Raw genomic sequence first — 22,665 nt, 5'->3', positions numbered from 1 at the left:
GGGAGAATGACAAGGCACTTCTGGGGTGGGAAAGGGGAGGCAGAAGCTGCTCTCACGCTTAAAGGCGAAGGCGGAGGAGGAGTTCCCCATTCGATTGTGATGACGATACAAACGATAGATAAACGATGTGATAAATGATCAATCAGCGGAACTTGTGTGTCGCTGAAAGTGTTTGCGGCCCAAACAGGTGTTTGTCCTCAGTAGTAGTGAGGTGTGGCAGCAGACAGCACGGGGGGAGGGTACGGTTATCCCATACAGTATTTAGTGGGTCTGTCAGCTGTTCTCTCAATTGAGTCTCTAAACATCGATACTTATCGATAAACTGAAGCAAATCGATCAGAGCGGTGGGCCCGTGCCTTATGGGTATTAGGATAATCCCCGTGTTACCAGCAAACGGAATCAAAGGCCAAACCAAATCTTTGTTCGAACAATATTGATTTATCCTCTGTGATAATCTCAGGGATTTCTTACAGTGACAGCAGCAGCAGAAGGACGAAGGACTCGACCAACATGCCACTCAAGTGTTGACAACTCTCGGTGCGGCCCCAAGTGGCAGATGGTGGGGGGACTCCAGGAGGGTAGGAGTAGGCTATCGTTTACCCTGGCTATTATATGTCACTTTTTGTGTGTGCCCACAGCCAACAGAACCTCCTGCAGCCCAGCTCCCGCTTACCACTGCAAATGTATCTGTAGGCCGTTTTTGTATCTCTCTCTTTCCCTGTGTTCCGAGTGTTTATCTAAACGTTTAGCAATAAAGCCAACAAAAGGTACAAAAGGCAAAGCCACAAAATATAAAGTGAGGAGAACGGGCAATCACAGACTGCCAACGGATGAGTTATGGCCGAGCTACAGATATAGATACAGATACGGGTGTAAATAGATACGAGTTTGTGTGTATACACAGCAAAAGGGGCAAAAACCAACAATTATCATCAACATTGGCAGAGCCAAAACAGAATCTGCAACACTACCGAAAAAAAAAACGAAGAGAAGATTGATTTGGTCACACATTCACATTCATTCGGTTTGGCATATGTCTGGCTGGATATTTAGCTATCCATCTGTCTGGTGCTGCTGCTGCTGCTGCTGATGATGATGATAATATCATCTAATAATTGCTTATAAAAACAAATTTCCATCATACGCTTTTCTGTGCCGATTGTTTGTCATGTGTTTTCGCTTTTAATTCTATTTTTTTTGGTTTAATTCCAACAAATTAGCGACATTATGAAACGCTTAATTAAAATAACAAGCAACATTCAAGACAGCTGACACGCACAGGCAAACAACAACAATAATAATCATAAGTTAAAATAACATTTATTCTAAACAAATTTCGACAGGGCCTTGATTGATGGCCGACACCGAGTTGTCCAACAATTGAATGGAGGAAATTGTGTCCATCAGCGGAGCGAAGGAGCAACCCAGCCGAAAAAAAAGAGTCATCAAAGGAAAGCCATTCATTCAGTCAGTCAGTTCGTCAGTCATTCAGTCTTTTCTGTTAGTTAGCCATTTAGTCAGCCACGTTGTGGTTCCCCCCATTGATTGTTCATTCTCCTTCCTGTTCTCGTGGGCGGCAGTGACCCGCGAATTAATATTACATTTTTGTATTATGCGCTGTCCAAACAATGTCTGGCACGAAAAGAAGTTCACGAATAATGGCCAACCGACACGCAATGGCCCAAAAGCGCCCGAATCGAAGTCGGAGTCGCAGTCCGAATGTGGGAGCGTTTTGCCCTGGATCGAAACTACAATAAAACTTTGAACCGCTGCGGATAAGAACTTCTGTGGGATAGTTCTCCCTACCCTGATTTATGCTCCACATTTTGGAGGGGGCAAGGGGTCGAATATAAATCTAGTTTGGGGCCCGGAAAATTAATAAACTTTCTCGCAAATTGATAAGAAGATGAAAACAGCATCAAGCATTCCAGAAAAAAAAGGGACGACCCAACCAAATAAATGCAAACAGGAAGAAAAACCAAATAAAAAAAGGGAATGCTCCTGCTCCTGCTCCTGCAGGATGTGGCCGAGGCGTGGCATCCATCAAAAGTCACTCAAGAACATCTGTATCGTCGAGACAATGAGTGGGGGGAAGGGTCGGCCCACACTCTCTCTATTTCTATTTCCCTCTCACTCTGCACAGCTCATGGTGCGCCCCCGCACTGCGAGTGGGAATCAACCCACGTGATTGCCACTCTGCCCCATTCGTCGTAGTTCTGCATGTGACCAGAAATCTGTTTCTTTTTTTTTCCATGCCACGCGCTGCTTCTTCCCTTCAACGCCGGCACCAAATGAAACTGAAAATGGTTTTCCACAACGACATCAGAGTCCAGAAGAGACAGCGACAAAATTCATGTGACTCGCAGATCAGCAGCCGGCAGGGGAGCGAGATGAACGTGAGTAGTCGCCAGGGGAATACCCTGTACAAAGGAAGGGAGAAGGAGTGGACCCTCCTCCCTCAATAAGCTGCGCATATAAACTGTTAAGTTGAGCATATGTTTGGGTACATCCCATTACAGGGTATCATTCCACTCGCCGCTGTTCTACGTGTAAACAAAATTTTATTGAGAATGGAATCGTACAGCATGGGAATGATGATGGCATGGCAGGGGTTGGGTTTACCGAAGGCGAGAGATTATTAAAATAATATTAGATTTAAGGCGAAAGCGTGGGTGTCGCCTCACTACGGCCAGGTCACATGTTGCAAGTGGCAGAAGCGAATAAATAAAAGAATTAATGGAAGGAAAAAAAGTCCAAAGATTTATGCGGTTTGTCGCCTGATGCCCAAGCACCGAAAATTATCATTAATAAAAATAGCTTAATAGCCAGGAGCTTCGTTGCTGTTCACGCTCTGTGGCGACCGCTGCTGCTGCTCTTCCGCTGAGTTCTTCGCTCTCTCTCTCTGTGTGTAAGAGATCGCAGGCAGGCCTTGGCATTGCTCCAGCTAACGTGGGCAGCGGCGGAAAAGAGAGGAGAAGGAAGCTCCTGCCAAGCTTTCCGTTACCTTGGAGGCCTACTCTGAACTCGCCCCTTCATGTGTTCCCTGCTCGCACTGTCTCTCTTCTTTGCTTGCTTGTTTACTGACAATAAATGCTCTTCAATTGCCTTCGATTTTCATTTCTCATTCATTCCCCTTTCCATCTCTCTCACTCACTCTCTGTGTGTTTCCTTCTGTGTGTTTCCTGTTTTCTATATTTGTTTATTGTCTTCGACGGCGGCTTGTGTCAACTTTTGTGAGCGGGGCCGAGGAGTTCTTTAGTTTTATGCGTAGTTGGCGTGTTTCTCTACTTTACTTATTCCTACTCCTCTTCATCTACTTCTTTCCTTCTCTGCTCTCTCCACCATCATTGGCCTGTTTGCGGGGCCGACGGTTTGACGCCCTCGAAATGCCAGAAAACATTTCCATTTTGATAACTTGGTTCTTGGTCTTTCATGGCTTTGTCTGTCTGTCTATCCTTTTGCTCTACCCGCCCTAGACCCATTCTCTGCTTGCGTAATTTGCAATTACGATGGAAACTTCCAGCTACCGCCTCCAGACCCAGTCTTGTGTGTCTGTTGTTTGCGCCTCGAATTATGCCATGCCAAATGTTTGTGCGCGATAAGAAAGATTCCTGCCTCCCTCACTCTCACTCTCACTCTCTAGCAATGGTAGAGATGATGAAAAATAATAAAAAGGAACTAGTACGCAATACAAAGAACAAGGAAGCAAAGGAAGGCCTCACAATCTCAACAGAGTACTCTCACCTTTCCATTAGCAGCACTGCCCTGAGCGGGGAACGAGCGGGAACAGGAACGGGAACGGGCAGATAACTGCAATCGTTCGCTCACTCCACATAACGGTACACGTGTCACCGCTCCTTCCACCTGCCGCCTACTCTGGCCCGCTCAGCTGTTTGCTGCTGCAAGCAGGAACTTGTTACCCACCCCCCCAACAGGGCCCCTGGGTGGCAGCTGTACCAGGCAGAGCGCCAACGCAGGGATTTCACTCAATTTCGGCCTACTTTTAGGCTCATTCTGCGGAAGAGCGCGCTCTCGCCTTGCTCTCTCTTGCCTGTGTATTTTTTGTTCGATTTCTCTTGAGCATGCGGCCTAGGCGGGACCTTGAACTCGAATTTTTTTTTTCCTGCTGCTGTTTTCACTTTCCTTTTCGTTATGTAATCATCTGAGAGAGAGAGAGAGAGAGAGCAAGCGAGAGAGCATTTAGGCTCGTGCAATGGCACGGAAAATCGAGCACAACTTTCGCTTTCAGCAGTCAACGACACCGACACGGGACCCCAGAGAGAAAGCGAGAGAGAGCAAATGTCAGAGTGTGAGAGCGAGAACGTTTATGTGGTACAGAAAAAAACCACACACAAGCAAAAGGCAAACAGAAATGCGACGCAAAATATTTGCAAGAACAACAAACCATCTGATGGTGTGTGTCCCCTCGTCCCCTTCCAGCCACCTTGTGTTTGTTGCTGTTAAATCGAAGTGCCATAAAAACAAAAAATAAAAAGCTCAGCGAACAAACAAATAAATTTTGTAATAGGCCTTGTAGTGGGATGGGGAAACCAAAGGCAGCGTGGGCGTAGGTGAAATTGATTTGCCTTTTCTCTCAGGTTTTTATTGTCCCTTCCGCCACGAGAAATGTCAGGGACAGCCCGAAAAAGTATGCTTCCGTAATTGTCACATCATAAGAGAAAGGGAAAGAGAGAAAGAGAGAGATTCCACACTCTCCTGCTCCTCTCTCTTGTCCACAGTTTGTTGACTAAATTCCACGGCACGTGTATTTATAGCCCCTGAAGTGGAAGAGCGACAGACAGAGAGAGAGCATAAAGAGAGACCGAAGTAGGAAAAAGTGCCTAAAAATATGCCCAGAAAAAGAGCGCGTAATTGAGGCAAAGGACTAGCGGGGAGCAAAGCAAAGAATGAAATCTATTCCCCCCTAAGAACGTTGGATTGAGCGGTTAGAGCAGGGGTCGGGTGAGCGGGCGTTGGTTGGTTGGTTGGTGGCCACATGAATAATGCTTATGGTTATGGCCTGCCCCTGCCACCGATCTCACTCTGCCCCAACGTAACTTTAAAATTATGAAAGGAAAAAGAAAATACATTTCCAGAGCTAAATTACGCAATTTGCTGGCCGCTGCACGATGAGCAGGTGGAAGCGGAAATAAACAGGTAAACACACGCACGAACCACCCTATTGGGGGTGTTGGCGGAAGCACACAAGAGACACGCGTTCATCCACTGCCTCCAGGACTGCTTTCTCCTTCCCTTTCGCCTGTGCCCGAATGGGGCATTTCTCCTTTAAGTGTCAATTACATTGACGTTTATTCAAATATGCATGATACTCGACCCTGAAGAAAGAGAAGTCACCACCCCCCGATTCTAATGCTTATATAAAAGCCAACTCAAAGGCCTCCAACAGCGCCTGGTGCTCCTCCTGCTTGTGTGCCTTCAGTTTGCGTGTGAAAAAGTCTTCAAGTTTTGGCAACATTTTGTGATTTTCGGGCGGATTTATCGGGTTTTATTGTGCGTATCACACAGGGACTTGCCTCTGCTTTTGCCTGTGCCACTGACTTTGCTTTGGCATTTGCGGCAGATACATACATATATGTTAATATGGTAATCCCCACCACAGCAGCACCAGGGGGGAGCACTCCATCAACTTTTAAAGCCAAGCATTTAAAGAGGCTTCCAATCAAATTATGAACTGTGTATTCGTGAAGGAGCTGGAGGAGAGTAAATGCATCTCGCTTTCGATAACGAAGCAGATCCATTTTACAACGTTTACGTTACGTTCCGTGCCGCTTGTGTCCTGCAGGCCACCAAAAAGCCAACACGCAAATTTTATGTCCAACATAAAAAGGTTTTGATGTGCAATAACCGGAAAAACCAGAGACGGAATGGTATGGGACTTGTGCTCCCCAGAGAGTGAGCTGCCCTCATAGAGAAGGGAGCTTTGTCATGTTCTATCAGCAGCGGAGAGCAAGCCAATCAAAATGCAATTTCCACTCATGCACACAGGACATCATTTAACGACACACATGTGTGTGCCGCAGGAGGGGAGTCCTCCCCCCTAGGTATACAAATAATATATATGCAAACAAGTTGATTTAGCCAGCAGCACGCTCTGTGCGCTCTCTGCTCTGCTCAGGTGTGACTATGAATTTGTCATCAGGCGAGCGCAGAGATGAAAAATATTTATACAAATAATAGCTATACAAAGACACGCGGCACACGTTGCGTATACGCAATGTTGATTCAGCAAAGGGGGTCACAGCGAAGGTGTGGGGTAAAGCGACTTCATCAAAACAGAATCAACTGCGATGACAATCTCGCCCACGAAAAAGGCTGGAGCCGCAATCGCCTCGAGGAGCAAGAGTCCCAACTTCAGGCTGCTCCATTCTGCTCCGTGGCAAATTAAATTCCTCAAGAATGAAAAGAAAAAGGAAGGAAGGAAGGGTAAGAGAGAGTGAGTGTGGGTTCTGCTCTGCTCTGGCTTTGCTTTTGCCAACACAAAGTTTTAATGGTGCGCTTACACGTGTGTAAAATGTTGTTCCTGTTCCTTCGGAAAGGCCTTTTGCGCATCCCTGGAGTGATTTTGGTTAAAGTGTTGCCGCATTCACAGTTAATTATCCTGACGTCAGAGAGCGGCCCACGACGAATGCCCAGCCGGAAGTTGGCAAACATTTCCGCTCTCCAAGGAGCTAGCTGGGCATCGACAACGGCAATTGGATTTGAAGCACTCGGACATTAGCATAATAAATTGGAGCCGCCAGCCAGCCTGTTGTTTGCTTTATCGAAGCCGAATCGAGTGAATAACTTCATCGCTTAGCCGCATTAATAAAGCGGCTTTAATAACGATGCTTTTGAGCCAACACAACTAGGATTGCCGATGCGGGAACGGGGCTCGTACTGGTGCTGACTACGTGACCAGATAACTAAGGCTTATCGATGATGGAAGGACTAGGCATTTTGTTGGCCTTTCCAGAATAGTTCCCCCCCCCCCCAACCAAAACCCAAGCCAACTGCTAACAGCCTTTAGGTAATTGTGTGGCCATAAATCTCCGTGTCCGTGTGTCCTTACGGACATCGCCCCAAAGACGGCTCACGGAACACAATTTAACGCCTGTCCTGGTGCGGGTGCGGGTACGGGTGCGGCGGTGGCCATCACATTAAAGAGACATCGAACGGGACAGGAATACAGGATACAGCTGGACGTGTGCAGGTGTGTATTGAGTGAAAAATCGATTCAAGGCAATTAAGGTCAGACATGCGGCGAAGGAACTACCTCAACTTTTTCAATTAGCTGACGGCTGGTGACCAGGTGACCAAAGTTATCGCTCGCAAGAAATCAGAGAATCAAAATTATGTCCACGCAATGGAAACAAAACCATCAAACCGAACAAGATGGGGAAAAAGTTTCACTGAACGAAGGGTTCAGCGCTGGAACCTTTGAACCTGAAGGAGAACACCCACCACCCCATCAATAATCCCGATTAGAACATGTGCATATGAAATATTTATGCTGCGGTCTGCAAATGGAATTCATTGGGAAAAGGTCGCATACATAATGGAAACAGGAATGAGAAATGGACGGAGGAACTCTTTAATTTCAGGATTCTCAGTTCATTTTATTGCCGGGTCCGTCAGGCAATCATAAAGGACGACATTTTATTGCCTCCCTCTAGCTGGTTCGCTTGCCTTGTTTCAGGCTTAATTTATTGTTTTAATTTTTAGTCTCCCAGCCACAAAATGGCGTCCTAAGCCTGCTGTCGATGTCGGCTCTCGGGGGCTCGCTGCTTGGGGGGATGGCAAATCTTTTTTGGGGAAAGTGTTAGGAACTCGTGTAAATTCCATTAGGGCTAAAAAGTTTGCGTTGCGCGTGGAAAGGACTGCCGAAGAAAGAGCCTGTCAAGTGCGATAAATCGAGAACATTGCCAGGATACAAAGGAGACATCCAGTGCAGGGTGGTGGGACGGCAGACATTTGGTAATTAAAAGCAACGCGTACCCAGGCATGGATGAAACGAGCCATAAAAATGCAAATTTCCCTGGGAAAAACCTCCTGAAATAATTGTTAATTGGATTTCCCTGGTTTGCTAAGGGGAATATCGTGGGAAAAATGTGTCGATACAGCCAAGAAATTGGGAATCTATAAATATGCATCGACAATTACGCATTGGACTAGCGCATCGTGCTGCACAGCTCTCCCACTACAAAGGCGACCTTGAGGCAGCTGCCAAACTGTGGGAGGAGCAGGGACTGATCATCGTTCTATTCTTCTCTCTCTCTCTCCCTTGTTTATTTTAATTCTCAACTGGTGCTCGCCTGTCCGTGCAGAACAGTTATCAGCGAACCGTAAATCGTGCAAAGTCCAAACATCACTTCACCGTTAGAATAAATAATAGTCAGAGAGAGAGAGAGAGAGAGAGAGTGTGCCAAAATAAAAGTAAACAAAACTCAGAGAGAATATTTCTAGTTGGCAATGTGACAAATACTCACTCACACACTCTCTTCCTCTTCTACTCTCCCACTCTCTCTTTTCAATTAAGCAAAAAGCAATTACAAAAACAACACGCGCTTGTACCCGTCAATTTGTTGACATTTAAATGCACACAAAGTGGACAGAGAAGAGCAAGAAAATGGGTACAGCTGGTAGTCGGCTAGCAGTTACCCAAATGCATCGAAGTGGGAAGCAGAAGATCAACTTGAATGCTTGCGTATACGCTCTTACAATGCAAGCTGTGCAGGGCAAAAAAGATGAGCAGCAACCGTAAACTAAGCAGACACCTACCCAAATGCATTGAAGCGAGCAGCAAAAGATCAAATGATATGCAAGAGCGCAAAGTTCTCTCTCTCTCTCGCAGTTTCAGGCTGCAGGGTAACGGAAAAAACAAATACACTGTGTTTATAGATGCTCTGCATACAAAGTGTCGACCTGGGGCTACCTTAAATCAAAGAAGCGTACATCCAGAAAGCAAAGCATCGATACGAACGCAGCCACACACCTCACTAGTGGGTACTGTGTGAGCTAACGATGAGGAGAGCAAAACGAACACACAAAGTTGCCCGCTCTCTCAGCATTTCTTCTTCGCTTGCAAGCAGTGCGTAGTCAACGATTACACAATCGATTCCCGAGACGTCGTTCAATTAACAATTGAATCATTGAATTTGCTTGATTGACGCAGTTAAAAGAACAATATATTCAGCGAGAGCAGCAGAGGGAGAGCTAATCACATGCTGTATCGGAATTAAAAGCAAACTGTCAGCATTCATTTACACCGCTCGACTGCATCCATTCGTTGGCATGTGTGGGTGTACATGGGGGACTGCTTGCTAATCAGGAGGCGTGTCAATACCGAAAAAACATTTGCCAAAGTGAAAGTAATGATGATGATGAGCACGATGATGATGATGATGTGATCGAATTAATGAAACCATATAAAAAAGCTAATCCAAAAACCGGGGCACGAGGCTCTAACGACAGTGTGGGGGTGCAATTAAAAACGAATTTTCATTCTCATTCATCGTATAACAAACCCCCAAAAAAAAAGAACAATAAGCTTGTTTATTCCCCTTTCCCCTTTCCGTTTCCCCCGCTACGGGGCGCTTCCAAGTGTGAAGCGAATGAAAGAGGAAACAAAATGAAACAATGCACAAATATTTGCTCAAACACGCTTAAATTAAGTAAATACAAATTTATTTGAGGTACTCACCCGTTGGACCTGAAAGAAAAAGGAGGAATGTTGTTCTAGGGAGCTGCTGCTGTGGTACGGGGGGGGCGGATACTCTGGCACGACATCGAACAATCGAGGAATGGGGTATGAAGGCGGACAAAAGGTGCTTCTGAGTGTCTGCTGAGGTCATTAGAGAGCTGCTCTTACAGACTTGCCATTGTTAATTTGTTATTCATTGTTGACCCGCTCACGTGGTGGACACACGCAACATGCCCATAAAAACAACAAAAATTCAAATAATAATAAAAATTCGAAATTGAAATTGAAATAAAACGCTAAAAGGAAAGCGCACGAAGCGGAATTGTGTGATTGAAATATGAATATGGAAATTGATGGAAACTTCTCCCTGAATTATATTCAGGGATGGATTCTAATCGAATGGAAAGTGTGGTACACATCTGCGCCTGTGGCTGACAATGCGACAGACAATACACAATGCTGGCACAATAATTGACGGATTAGAGAACCAAATCAATTCCGCAGACTGTCTGCAGACGAGAGCGATGCTCCTCCAGCTACGCAAATTTCCAGCACACGCACAGCAGCAGCTTCCCTTCCTCTTGCTTACAGTTGAAAATATTTTGAGAAGGAAATTAAATTCGGTCGATTAATAAGGAAAATGTGGAGGAGCAGAGTGGACTCTCTCTTCCGTTTTGCAGCTTAATTAAAAGATAAAAATTCCCCCCAAATGTAATGAGCAAATATCCGGCATTGTTGTACCCTCCCAAGTGGCTCAATTCGGACTCAATTTTAAGGTAATTTTAAGGTTAGTACAGTATAGAGAAGTAACTTTGAATGACGACTCACCTTATGACGTAGTTCACGCATACAACGCTCTGTGGCTTTTGCTTGTCATAGACAATTGTCGCCTGACTGACGATCCAGCAATAGCCGCCGCATTTTCCCAGAAAGCGGTAACGACAGGTTTCACCCTGCCCCTTGCTGATCACTGCAAAAAGAGAGAAACATAACAATTAAAGATTATTAGGTGTAAACAAATGTCAAGCGCAAGTTCTAGTTCTGCTTTGGGGTCTCAGCTCTTGGCAGATAAATCAAATTACAACCACAGCGAAACCAACACACAGAAACAATAAACAGAAATCTTCTGCGGTCTGCCCCTCCCCTCATTAAAATGTGTCATAATCGTGTGGTGGCTCTTGAACCAGATATCGCTTGAAAAATCTACAATTTGGAGAGTACCCGCACCCGCACTCGCACCCGCACCCCTTGGGAAGTATTCCCCATGCCTGCCTGCTGGCTGGCAAATTGTCAAGTCTCAAATTACGGCGCCAAAAGCGCTCGAGCATAAAAATTAAGGAAGGAGGGATTTAGGCATTTGATTGAGCCTTTCAATATGAACCAGTGTGTGTGTGTGTGTGTGTGTGGCAAGGAAAACGTTGCCAAGTAATTTGCCTCAACGAGAACGCCACATAAACTCGATTTTAATTAAAAGAAACCCACCGCCCAAAACACAACAGAAATAAAATCCCAGTCGAAATGTGTGGAGATGCGAGACACGGGAAACGACACTGGGATACTCCGGGATGTACTCAGTGTAAAGTTTCTTAATGATTCTTCACTTGTATTGTAACTTTAAAATGGTGGCTCTTATATGGTTGTATCGTCCCTGAGATCTAGGAAATACGACGAAATATGACCGGAAAAACGCTTTTTTCTAGCTGTTGCACACATCTTACGGTCATCAAATATTCCCTCTCCAAGCTACCCTGTAAAGTGTAGAGAGAAATAATCCTAGGTAGAGGGCTCCCTCTCTCTGTATCTGTGACAAAAACCGCGTCTTCTTGCTCGAAAACATTTCAATCAAATTTTATGGCCGCCACAGGCAGCGACAAGAACATAAAGAAAAAAGCGATGAAAATTCATAGGAATTCCGGAAAAGCAATTGAAATTCATGGCGGGAGGGGGGGCGGGGGGTAGGGGAGCTGGGGATTAGCCTAATTGCAGAGTCACAGGTGCACACGAGGCTGACCTCTGACCCACAAAGTGGGCAGAGAGGAGCAAAAGGAAACATAAATACTTTTGCATAAATCTGGAAGAATTAATTGAATTAGAGGCCCCACTAAACCACAATTTTGGATACTACACTAAACAGTGCGGTGCGTAAATGTAAGGCCAGCAAACATTCGAAATCCGCAGAGCTTTCGTCCCACTCCGATTCAGTCAGTCATTCTTTGAGTTAATTCGAAATCAGAAGCAGAAAATTAGTTTTTCCTTCAAGCTCCCGCCTCTTGCCGCTTGCCTCGCTCGAGTAGTGGCTTAGTGGTCATGTATTCATCTCGAAACGAAGACGGAAAGCTGGACCTGCCTTAAGGAATGGGATAATTATGCGGCGTCATTAATAAGACAGCATCTAAAGAGGCCGCCGCGAAGGCAGAGTGCGAGTTGCGTGTGGTGACAGCTGCCCGAGATTGATGCCAGACATATGTGGAGGAAGAGTCACAGTCGCAGTCACAGCAGCCAGGAGGAAATGTCCCTCAAAAGCGCGCTACACAAAAGTATCGTCCTGCCTTTGCTGCCACCCGCACCCACACTGCGGAGCTCAGACGATTGCCATTTGGCAGTGTTTATGTGGAATTAGCAAAGTGAGCAGCAGACAGAATCAAAAGTAGAAGCAGAAGGCAGAGCAAAAGGGAGTGCCAGAAGGAGTTGCAGGAGCCAACAGCTGCAGCAGTGAACTTGATTTGCCCTCAGCCAAGGACTTTTCCTGGCTGCTGGTGCTGTGCTAGTCGCTGAGACGGGAAATATTAAAATATCTACGCGCGGCAGCCAAGATCATTTATCAGCAATTTTTTAGCAGCATTCCTGGGCTGCTGCCACTGCCACGACGCTCCATTGCTGCATCCACAATTTATGAACACGAATGCAATCCGCTTTTCGCATGGCAATGGCCATGGCAGTGGCAGTGGCAATGGCAATCGCATTCCCAGGACCTTGCCACAGAAGACAGGATGCCCAAGAAGGAAGGCGGCCATTTGTACAAATAATCAAACAGAGAGCGAGGGAGAGAGAGAGAGAGAGAGAGATGCGACTCCAAATGAAAGGCAAACATCAAAACCGCATTCAAGGTTATGTATCAACCGGGATGAGCACGGAATGCTGCACAGAATGCTACACAGGATGCAGGAGGATGCACACACACAATGCGTGCTCAGACACGCTCGAGTACACGAGTAAATCCTCGAGGCAACATAACAGTAAATCATCATCAACCCAGGGGGCACGCTGTGGCAGCAGCTACTCGTTGCAGCTACCACATTGGTTTACGTTCAGCTGGCGTACACGCTAGCCGGAGCTCACTGTGCGCTTGCTTCTCGCTTTGATTGTCTCTCTCCTGCTGGCTGCTGACCAGCGTCCGGCATTGCCAGCGCATGGGGCAGGGGCAGGGGCAGGGGCAAATCACATTGGCACAAGTGGATAAGGAAATAAATGTTTGGCTGTTTGGCTTTGGCTCCTGCCAAAAGGATGTGCGCATAAATCAAGGATTTGTTTGCGGATTCTCTTCAACAAAACCCAATCCCTGCCCCGACCCCAACTGTGGGTTCTGCCTCCCTTTGCCAAAGGTAGTTGACTTGACAGCTTCGCCTTGGACTTAAAGTTTAGGGAGAAGCGCAAAAAGCATTGACCTTTTGCTAGGGCCAGGGCCGAGGCCACGTGGCGTATGCGTAATCTGCTCTAATTGAATTAAGCCGTGACATAATCTCACCCCGCACCCTGCCCGATCCAATGTCCGATCCGAAATCCGCTATCTTCAAGTCAATATGTGTGCTGGGATTTTTATGCAAATTGTCCCTCCCTCCCTCTCTCGATTGCAGCTTAGGGCAAAGGCAGGACTCTACGTGGCATGCCAGTCGTGTGGAAAATTGCATTTCGTTACCTTTGCTGCTGCTGGAGAGGAGACAGGAGGCAGTGGCAGGGGCAGACTCAAAAGGGTTTCCCTGCCAGGCATAATGCACGGTTACTGCCTGAGCTCCATTATGACACGAAAGTGTTGCTGGTAATGCCCATAAATGGCTTAATGAATGTTACAGCAGAGGGGCACAGGGGCACAGGGGCACAGGGGTTCAAAGGTCAAACAGGGACTCCCCAGAGAAGGACACTTCCAGGAATAGGCCAAGTTTTTGCGGTTAAAGCGAGAATATTTCATGCAGCTCTTGACGTCTCTGCGGGTGTGTGGCAGCACCCACACATATGTGGCATGTGGCATGTGGCAGTCAACCTTCGTTAAGGGCCAAGGGAAAGGACATTTCGACCGCCTGCAGCGAGGAAAAGTCGACAAGCTTTGTCCTCCATTGGAACCCATTAAAAACTACTCAAAATGTCAGCGGGCAGCACCGCAGTGCCGCAACTACAAGGGGCAAGCCACACAACGACGACACAAAATGTTACAAATTTGTTTAATTTGCAGTCGAACACAGGGAAAATCGCCCATTTCCACTTGGAAATCCGTGCAGAAAACCAAAAGAAAAGCAAAGACCAAAGAAAAAGAAAACGAAAACGAAAGAAAAGTTAATTGAAAACAAAAGTCAGCAGAAGAATTTGCATATTTATTTGCCACCGCTCACTGCCGCTGCCGCTGCCTCTGCCTCTGCCTGAGACGTGCCGCCGCAAGTCAATATTTATTTATGCGTGCGGCACAAATTTAAATGATTTAAGAAGCAAAACTAAAGTGCAACTCCCACTCTTCAAGCAGCGGCAGCGAGAGAATTCTTTTGTTTTGCTTTAATTAGAATTTAACAAAAATAAATGCTGGGTAATTGAAAACTTGTGCCAAAATCTACAGCTCCCGCCCCAGACTGTGGCTCTGCTCATTATGCTCCTGGCTGCTGCTTCTATTTTTGGTGTTCGTAAGTTTCGCTCGGATTCCATGCCATTATGCTCATTAATTCCATTTGCCCAAAAGGCAAGAGGGTACGAGTGTCTGAAGGTGCAAATAAGTATCTCTCCGCCCATCTTTTAATTAACTCAATTTGAGCGTTAAGAAAGACAGCATCAAGCAGGCAGCCAGTTGGGACACAGGGAAGAGTAGCAAAGTTATCAATCCTCAATGCTACAACGCTTCAATCTTCCATCTGCTTGCAGCGAGCACATCTTCTGGATCCCCGTTTGCATTTGTGTTTGCCAGTGGTGCCCCCTGGCACTGTGGGAACAATTAAGTGTTGATGTTACCCCATTTTTTTGTGTGGTGCGCCCCAGCGCCCCAGCTGCAACTTTATTAAGCAAAATTTAATGGCGGTTGCCTGTCTCTAACTCTCACTATTCCTGCTCCTGCTCCTGATCCTGATCCTTACTCCAACTCCTCCTTTTGGGTGCTGTCGTTTTTCATTAGCGCCACCAACTGACTTGCAACAATTGTTGCACACAGACACAGACACACCCCCACACGACACGAAACAAATAACAAACTTTGGCTGCAATATTTTTTCGTGCTATTTTTTCCAATTTTTGTTCGCTTCTTTTTTGCCGCTTCATGTTGGACAATTAGTTTGCCAGCAGGAGGAGTCCACCAATGGACTGGACTCTGCTTTCTCCCTCTCTCTTTTGCTGTGTCCATTTGCCAAATGTCTAATTGGACTTGCGAAAGATTTCTACAGAGATTTGGAGCAAGTTTTTTCATCTGCCACGCCACATCTTCCATCGAAATTGTTGCAAAAACTGAGGCATGAGGCTGAAGCCTTTTTGGCAGCTCCCCTTCTCCGCTTCTCCACTTTTGTGGCTTTATTAATAATTTCAATGGGTCTTTTGTCGATGGCCGTCGTAAAAGGGAAGAAGGAAAAGGCCTTTCTGCCTTCATTCATAATTGAATTGTGTTGCTATCAATCAATATAATTCGAGGGAATTTCGTGGCTTGAAATCCTTTCGGGGGTTGCGGGGTACGGAGCAGCTGCCAGGAAGCCGAAAAGTGTATGCGGCACTTGAGGCAAAGTGCTGCGGCACATAAAAAAGTCAACTCAAAGAGAGCAGCAGGAGGAGCTCCTTTTCATTCCGAGGTACAACACAAAATTTTATGACGCATCTAAATGCGCGCCCCCGCAGTGTCCGCCAGCCATAGCCCTTCCCCCTCCCCCACCCTACCATTCGTAGAGTGTTGCTTAAATGTCAATCTATCTATCTGTCTGTGTGTCTGTCTGTCTGTGTGTGTCTGTCCGACTGTCAATTCAAGCAGCAATTGCAGCAGCAGCAGAGGAGGAGCGCCAGCAGCATCAGCAGCAGAGGCTAAATGCGTTGAAGGAAAATTTCATTTGCAGATATCGTGCTGTCATTTAATAAACGAAATGTGAGACACACACACACACACCGAGAGCGAAACAGTTACAGAGCAAGAGAGAGAGAGAGAGAGAGAGCGCGAGGGGCCAAAGACAGACAGAAGAAACTCAGCGATGCAGTAACAGATATTGGCAACACTTTTCACACAGAGCGAGAGAGAAGGATAGAGAAAGTGGAAGTGCGAGTGCGAGAGACACACATGCAAAGGAAGTGCGGCAGACTGGAGAGAGAGAAAGAGAGTGGGAGTGGGAGAACAAACCAAATGCTGAGCGACAACCACAAGCAGCGCAAAGCGACAGAGGAAGAACAGTAAAAGCAGCAGCAGCAGCAGAAGCAACGCTAGCAGAGGCTCACTCGATGGAGAAAGAGCGTGGGAGAGGGGCAGAGTGAAGATTGAGCCCTGGCCGCATTCACAGCGGGACATCATCGCAAAAGCAAAGCAACCGCGTGTAGGTGAATGCACCCATTGTATAACTAAACTAAAGCACAAGAAAGAGACAGAGAGCGACAGAAGCTCGGCATCTACTACAACTATATATAAATATATCCATGTATGTATGTATGTATGTGTTTCTTCGTGTAAATCCCGTTCGTCGCAAACTAAATGCCAATTTCAGAAAATGACGCGGAAAAAAAGCGAAGCAAAAAAACTGTTTATGTGCGAGCGTGGCTGACACGCAATGATCCACAGGAGCAGCAGCAGCAGAGTGCAGGAGTAACGGTAAGCAGCGCCAGGGGAGAGCAAAGCAAAGCCCAAGGCGATTTCCTTTGGCACCTTTTTGCCTTCCCCCCTCATCAATAATTGACAATGACAGAGCGCGAAAAGACCAGCAGTCTGCCAAAAACAACAAAATTTAAAATCATTTTCGTGTCCAAAAATCAACGCAGGGAGGGTTAGGGATAAGGTGCCGCAAAATGCAGGTAAACAAAGTCCCATCCATCCATCTGTTGGGGAATATTCACTCCCCCATCTCCTCTTAGATATTAGTGGGAGTCAGCAGGCAAATAAACATCGAAATAATCAGCAAATGAAGGCAAAAAAAAAACTGAAATTGATATTGATATCAGGGGGACAGAGAGCAGAGGGGGAGCCACAGAGAAGTCAACACTTCATTGGAAGCCCTTAGGGCCATGCCCTCTGACCCCATTCCAGCAGCAGGGGGACGGGGCAAATATTTTGCCAGTTTACACGACTTATTTAGCGCCAACGGATCAAAGTGTGGCCAAAAGTAACAAGCGGCTTTTGATTGATTGAGCGAGTCAGTGAGATGGAGAGACGTAGAGCCTGCCTGCCGCCCTCGGGGAATGGACTCGGAGACCAAGACCCGAGCCCCAAGACCCAAGTCAAAAGGTTTTTTGTTAAGCAAATTGTGTGTGGCATTGTGAAAGGTTTTTGTGTGGAAGATTGGGGGCGGAAGGGTGGCGCACATTTTGTATTCGATTGTGAAGGGATTTGCGAGGGAACTTCCAGAACATGGATGGGCAGAAATGTGTGGAAAGTATATACACACGAGAACAGTGGGTGGCCGAGACCACAGCGACAGTAAAAGCTGCTTAGAGCCAATTCTTGTTCAATTATACATGAGTATCCCCTGTAACAAAGGCAGAAAGCTGAAAGCTGCTTAAATACCATAAGTGAGTGGCCCCTGAGTGTTCACTGTACGGCAATGTACGTACCTCCTCCTCCCATTACAAAAACTCTTGCATAGTTTCAGGCTCATTGGCACTTTGCTGTTATCAATACGAATTTTGCATGCAATTTCTCTGTGTCTCCATCCTCCTACTTTCTAGCTTGCCTAAGCACATTTATTCGTTTTTGTCTGCAGAAGAAGGAGAAAATTGCAAACGACAATCATCAACACAGATAGATACACCCACACCAGCACACAGATACTGAGATACTGAGCCATGGAGCTGCACACCCTTTGAGCATCGGAGCGAGTGTGGGGGGGGGGTGGGACAAAAACCTCAACGAAAAACTAAAAAACGATGCGCCGGGAAACAGGCAAATCTCCGCCCTGCCAGCAGCCAAAAAACATAAAACTTTGCACATTCATTGGGTTTTCTTTTGCTTTTCCTTTTTTCTGAGACAATTTTCGGTTGCTTTGTAGCTGTGTGTGTATCTGTGTGTAGGTGTAGCTGCATTTGTGTGTTTGTGTGTGTGTGTAGAGGAAAATTGTTCGCTTTTTTAATTTAATGAAAATTTTCCACTTGGTCGATTGACATTTTCTGTTCTTTGTCGCTCGCTTGCCCGCCCTTGCTGCCACATCCATGGGTGTTGCACGCAAAGTTTCCTCTGAGGTTTGCCAAATAAACACACAAATTTACTTAGCTTTTCACGCGAGAGCAGGAGGATCGGAGTATTCCCACACAGGATGGGGAACACAGAGAAAAGGCGAAAAGTCGTTGCATTCTCTGCGGCGGCTGACGCGAAACTTTTATCATTTTGCCTTTGTTTGGAGCGTGTAATCAAATGCATATTTGCATGCCACATACCCCTGGCCCTGCCCCTGCAGAGAGCTTTGCCTTTTGTATAATTTTCTGCAAGACTTGCGAAAAACTTGCAAAGGCGGCAAAACTTTCATTCCACGAGCAGCGCACAAAAGTATGCAAGGCCCCTGATAAAGGCCAAGACAAGGCACTATGGGGTAAGGGGGGAACAGTTACAGGGGAAGGGTGCACATATAGCCAGGAGGGGTAAACGATTCAAGCGACTATAAAGTCAATTAGCCAGCCCTATCCGCGCGACTCCAAATGGCAGCAGCGAAGGGCCATAAAAGTGTTGAAGGAATCGAAATGAACTTCGGGAAATGTCATTAGCCGGGTGGGGTGGCAGGGGGTAGGTTGCAGTGGCACGCACGTTAAATGTTATTAACGCATTTGCCCCAGGAAGATGCAACAGAGAAGAGGACAGGGGCACACCCATTGTTGCAGCAGCAGTTCAATGGAATCGTTATCTAATTTGATATGCCAAACAGGACAGAGGCGACTGCTCGCTCGCTCGCTCGCTCGCTCTCTCTCAGAGAAGAAGGAAGGAAGTGGCTTCAAATTGTTGCCACATTTGTTAGCAGCACAAAACGGACCCCGTGCGGACCATTTCTGACGTGACAATTGACTCAGGCACGTAGCGAGGAGAAAAGGCAAAGCGCAGAGCAGCCGCTGTGCAACTTTAAAGCGTGGAAATCCTTGCCCGAAAACTGCCTGAAGGATAAGAAAGTGCTGCTGCATTTACATTCATCATCATAAGTCACTGCCCGGACACAACAGCGGACACAAATGAAATGAAATATCTGCAGACGCCAGAGGTGCGCACACAGCCCAGAGCTCAAAGCTCAAAGATGGCCAAAGATTGTCGGCGAGGGGCAGGTGGGGAAGCTGGCAGCAAATAGAGCCATTCGGCTTAGCCAGAAAATAACCAGCCAGCCAGCGAGTGCATCCTTTGGGGAAATGGTTACGCGAAACAGGAATTTCCACTTGCAACCCCCAACCCAAGGAGGCAACTAATGGCATCCCATCCACGGGAGCTGCAGCTCAGCTCGAGGCACTCACGTAGCCCCGGCATATTTAATAAACTCTGGCAAATTAAGCGAGTGCCTGCGAGGGCGAGGGTGGACTCCATAAATCAACAGGTAAGAGAAGAGACTGGCCAACAGCCACCTGGCAGCCACGGCAGTTCCGTTGCAGTTCATTAACATTATCCTGGGGAATGAACTTTCGGCTGCCTTCAGCCTACAGTATTTTATGAGTCTTTAAAGAGACTTAAACCCCCTCGACTCCTGCCACCTGTTGAGCAGGCAAGCGGGGACTCAACTGCAGTGTGCAGCTCCCTGGAAAAGTAATTTATTTCGGGTAGAAAAACTACCGCAAGAAGCGGGCTTCGGGCTTCGGGCTTCGGGCTGCTAACTCCTAAGCACCACATCCGGCGCAACTTTAAGCCGCATTTCCGCTCATGCAATTTTAATTTGTCAAATGCAAGCGACGGCAAAGCGAAGAGGATGCTAAAATTAACTCGAAAATTTAACAATCCACGCGAGGCACAGCAGCAGAGAGAGCACAGAGCAGCACAGAGCAGCGCAGTGCACAGCGCGACAGGATTACTACTTTCAGTGCAGACGAGGGACAGCCGAAATGAGGATGCCGTCGAGCCACTCGAATTGGACCATTAGTTTCGACTGCATTAGTTTGGCGCTTTTCATGGCCCAGACGCGGCAAACGACGACGACGACGGCGACGACGACTGGGACGATGGCAAACAAGAATAAATAAGAGACGAGCAGCGGGACGAGGCGTGTCCTGGGCAGAGTGGACCGCGGTCCAATGTCGATCCCCTGGCGGAATTATGCATGTAATAAAATGCGGCGGCATCGACGGCGGCAACTGCAACAACCCGTGTCCCGTGGCCACGCCCACTTTTGCCGCGAACTAAATTTAGTTGCATTAACATCAAAAGTGCCAGTGGGCACAGTGGAAAGAGTGCTGTCATGAGAGTGCTGCCAAGTGATGGTAATAAGAGAGAGAAAAGTGCGGCCAAGCGGTGGGAGCGCAGGCAATATTCAACAAAGAGAATTTAAGGGATAGTGCTGCCCATCGTATGAAAAGAAATATCAGTGCTGCCAATGCGTTTGCCACTTTTTCGCACTCTCTGGCATCAGTGTGCCTGCTTGGCCCGCAGAAGATAAATAAAGTATTGTGTGCCACTGTTTCGAGTGGGTGTTTCGGTGAGACACTGTAAAAGAGGTGGACAGACTGATGAGTGCAACGACTTGGCAGCACTAAGCGTCAGGCATCATCGACACTTTTGGCAGGAAGCGAACATTCGGTACGGTTTGGGCCGAGCGCCAGACGTGCCACGCGACGTGCCACAGGAAGCTCTCGTCTGGCAGGGTGTCTCCAGGGGGTGTGTGTGTGTGTGCATCCTGCATGTGCATGTGTGTGGGTGCTTCCTGGTGCATGAACCATTAACAGACTCGTAAACTGGCAGTTGCTTGTTATGTTGATTACACAACCGAAAAGAGATAGCACTGGAGCGGGAGCAAATGGAAATAAAGTTGAAAAGCCAAAAAGTTGCACTTGAAATCCAGGCAGAGGATCGTGGAGGCCCCGCGTAGGCCAGCCCCAGCAAGGATTTCCCCTCCATCGGCACGTGCCAGTGTCAGCAGAGGGTCCTGTCTTGGCGCAACCCCCCACAGGAAGCCCTAGGAGATACAAACAAACAGCGCAGAAACTCTGCTTCCTATTCCTAGTCCTCTGCTGCTGCTGTTTGCAAGAGTTGAAAGTTGAATGTCTGGCAAATGCCGCGGCAATGCCCCCGACTGCAGCAGTCACTGAAAATGCAATTCCCCCTTACTGCTCCTCCCCTGCCCAGCCACACTATTTGCCACCCTCCATTGCCCCAAACTTATCGAAGAACTTTTCACACGCAGCACAAAATCTGCCAAAGCCACTTTTCGGTATTGTTTTTTGTTGCTTTACCAAATTTATTGCAACACTTTTCTGCCACTGCCACTGCCACACAGCTTTAGCTCCATTTTCCCCTTATCTGCCCTGCGTCTGTCTGTCTGTCTGTCGTTCTGTCTGTCAGTGGATATTTATCTGCCACGTTAAGTTTACTCTGGGTCCTGCTGCGATGCTGCTGCAAGTTCTCCTGCTGCTTCTTAGATTCCTTTTCCTTTGCGTTTCATAATTTTTCGCCTTGCGGCCAAATTGCCGTCTTTATTTGCAGCATGGAAATGCTTGAACGCAATTTCCCATTTCCATTTCCATTTCAATACACACACAGCAGCAGGCAGGGCATGCCATGGCAGCAACTCTCACGCGTGGGGCACAAATGGTAAACGCTTCGAGATTTTCGCTCACCCACATGACATTTGCGATTTTCCGCACATTTTGCGTACTTTATTGAACTGTTTGTCACATGGCGTTTGGGTATCTTGTGTGTGAGCTTTTGCCAGCAGCAGCTGCCACACATGTAGCTGCTGCATTGCTGCCCCAAAGCTGCCCCATAGTTTCTCAATTCCTCAGGCTCCATCATCTTTATCGATGGCAAGGCAGGGCGGACCGACTGTGGCTAAGCAAAGCCATGTAAACTTTATGAAAATCAAACGGAAATAAAAACGGACAGCACTCATAAACAATAATACGACGAAGTACACGAAGCTGAACAAGCTTTGCCCAAAGAAGGAACAACTTACGGAGCAGGAAGGAAGGAGCAACGCGAAAAGGAGCAACTTAATAAAAACAAAAATGTATGAAAAAGAAATACTTTTACGACTTTCGAAGACATTTTTACAACTTGCTGGCAAGTTTTTTGCTAACGATATGAGAGAGCTGAGAAGACAGAGAGAGCGCGCGAATTCCTTGCTGAAGCGCAGCAGCAGCAGCAGTTGCATCTGCAGAAGCCGCCGCGTGTCCTGCTGGTGTCCTGGTCAAATGGATACGTCGCATCATAAAACCGAAAGTCATTTCGCACAGAACGTGTCTAGCAGTGCCCAGGGGGGTGTAGGGAAAAGGGAGGTGACTGTGTCCAGCCAAGAAGCCAAAGTCATCGCAGCCAATAATAATTCCAATTGTAGTGCAGTGACAATTTTCTTCTACTTCTACTTCTACTTCTATTTTCTGTTTTTTTTTTTTCGTTGCTGCAAAAGATGCACCCGCACTTT

At 47.0% G+C, this 22,665-nt stretch overlaps 1 protein-coding gene across 1 annotated transcript in view; it reads right to left on the bottom strand.

Annotated features, from left to right (window-relative positions):
* The window catches only part of LOC117582874 (protein similar), a 55,904-nt gene that overhangs the window by 26,955 nt on the left and 6,284 nt on the right, over nucleotides 1-22,665 (bottom strand). Inside the window, 1 exon segment of the mRNA XM_034270943.1 lies at nucleotides 10,529-10,670. Within this exon segment, the coding sequence (XP_034126834.1) occupies nucleotides 10,529-10,670 (142 nt within the window).

Source organism: Drosophila guanche, unplaced genomic scaffold, assembly GCF_900245975.1.
Source record: "Drosophila guanche unplaced genomic scaffold, DGUA_6, whole genome shotgun sequence".
Classification (NCBI taxonomy): Eukaryota; Metazoa; Arthropoda; class Insecta; order Diptera; family Drosophilidae; genus Drosophila; species Drosophila guanche.
The sequence above is the reverse complement of the archived record's forward strand: the minus strand, read 5'-3'. Positions and strand labels throughout refer to the sequence as shown.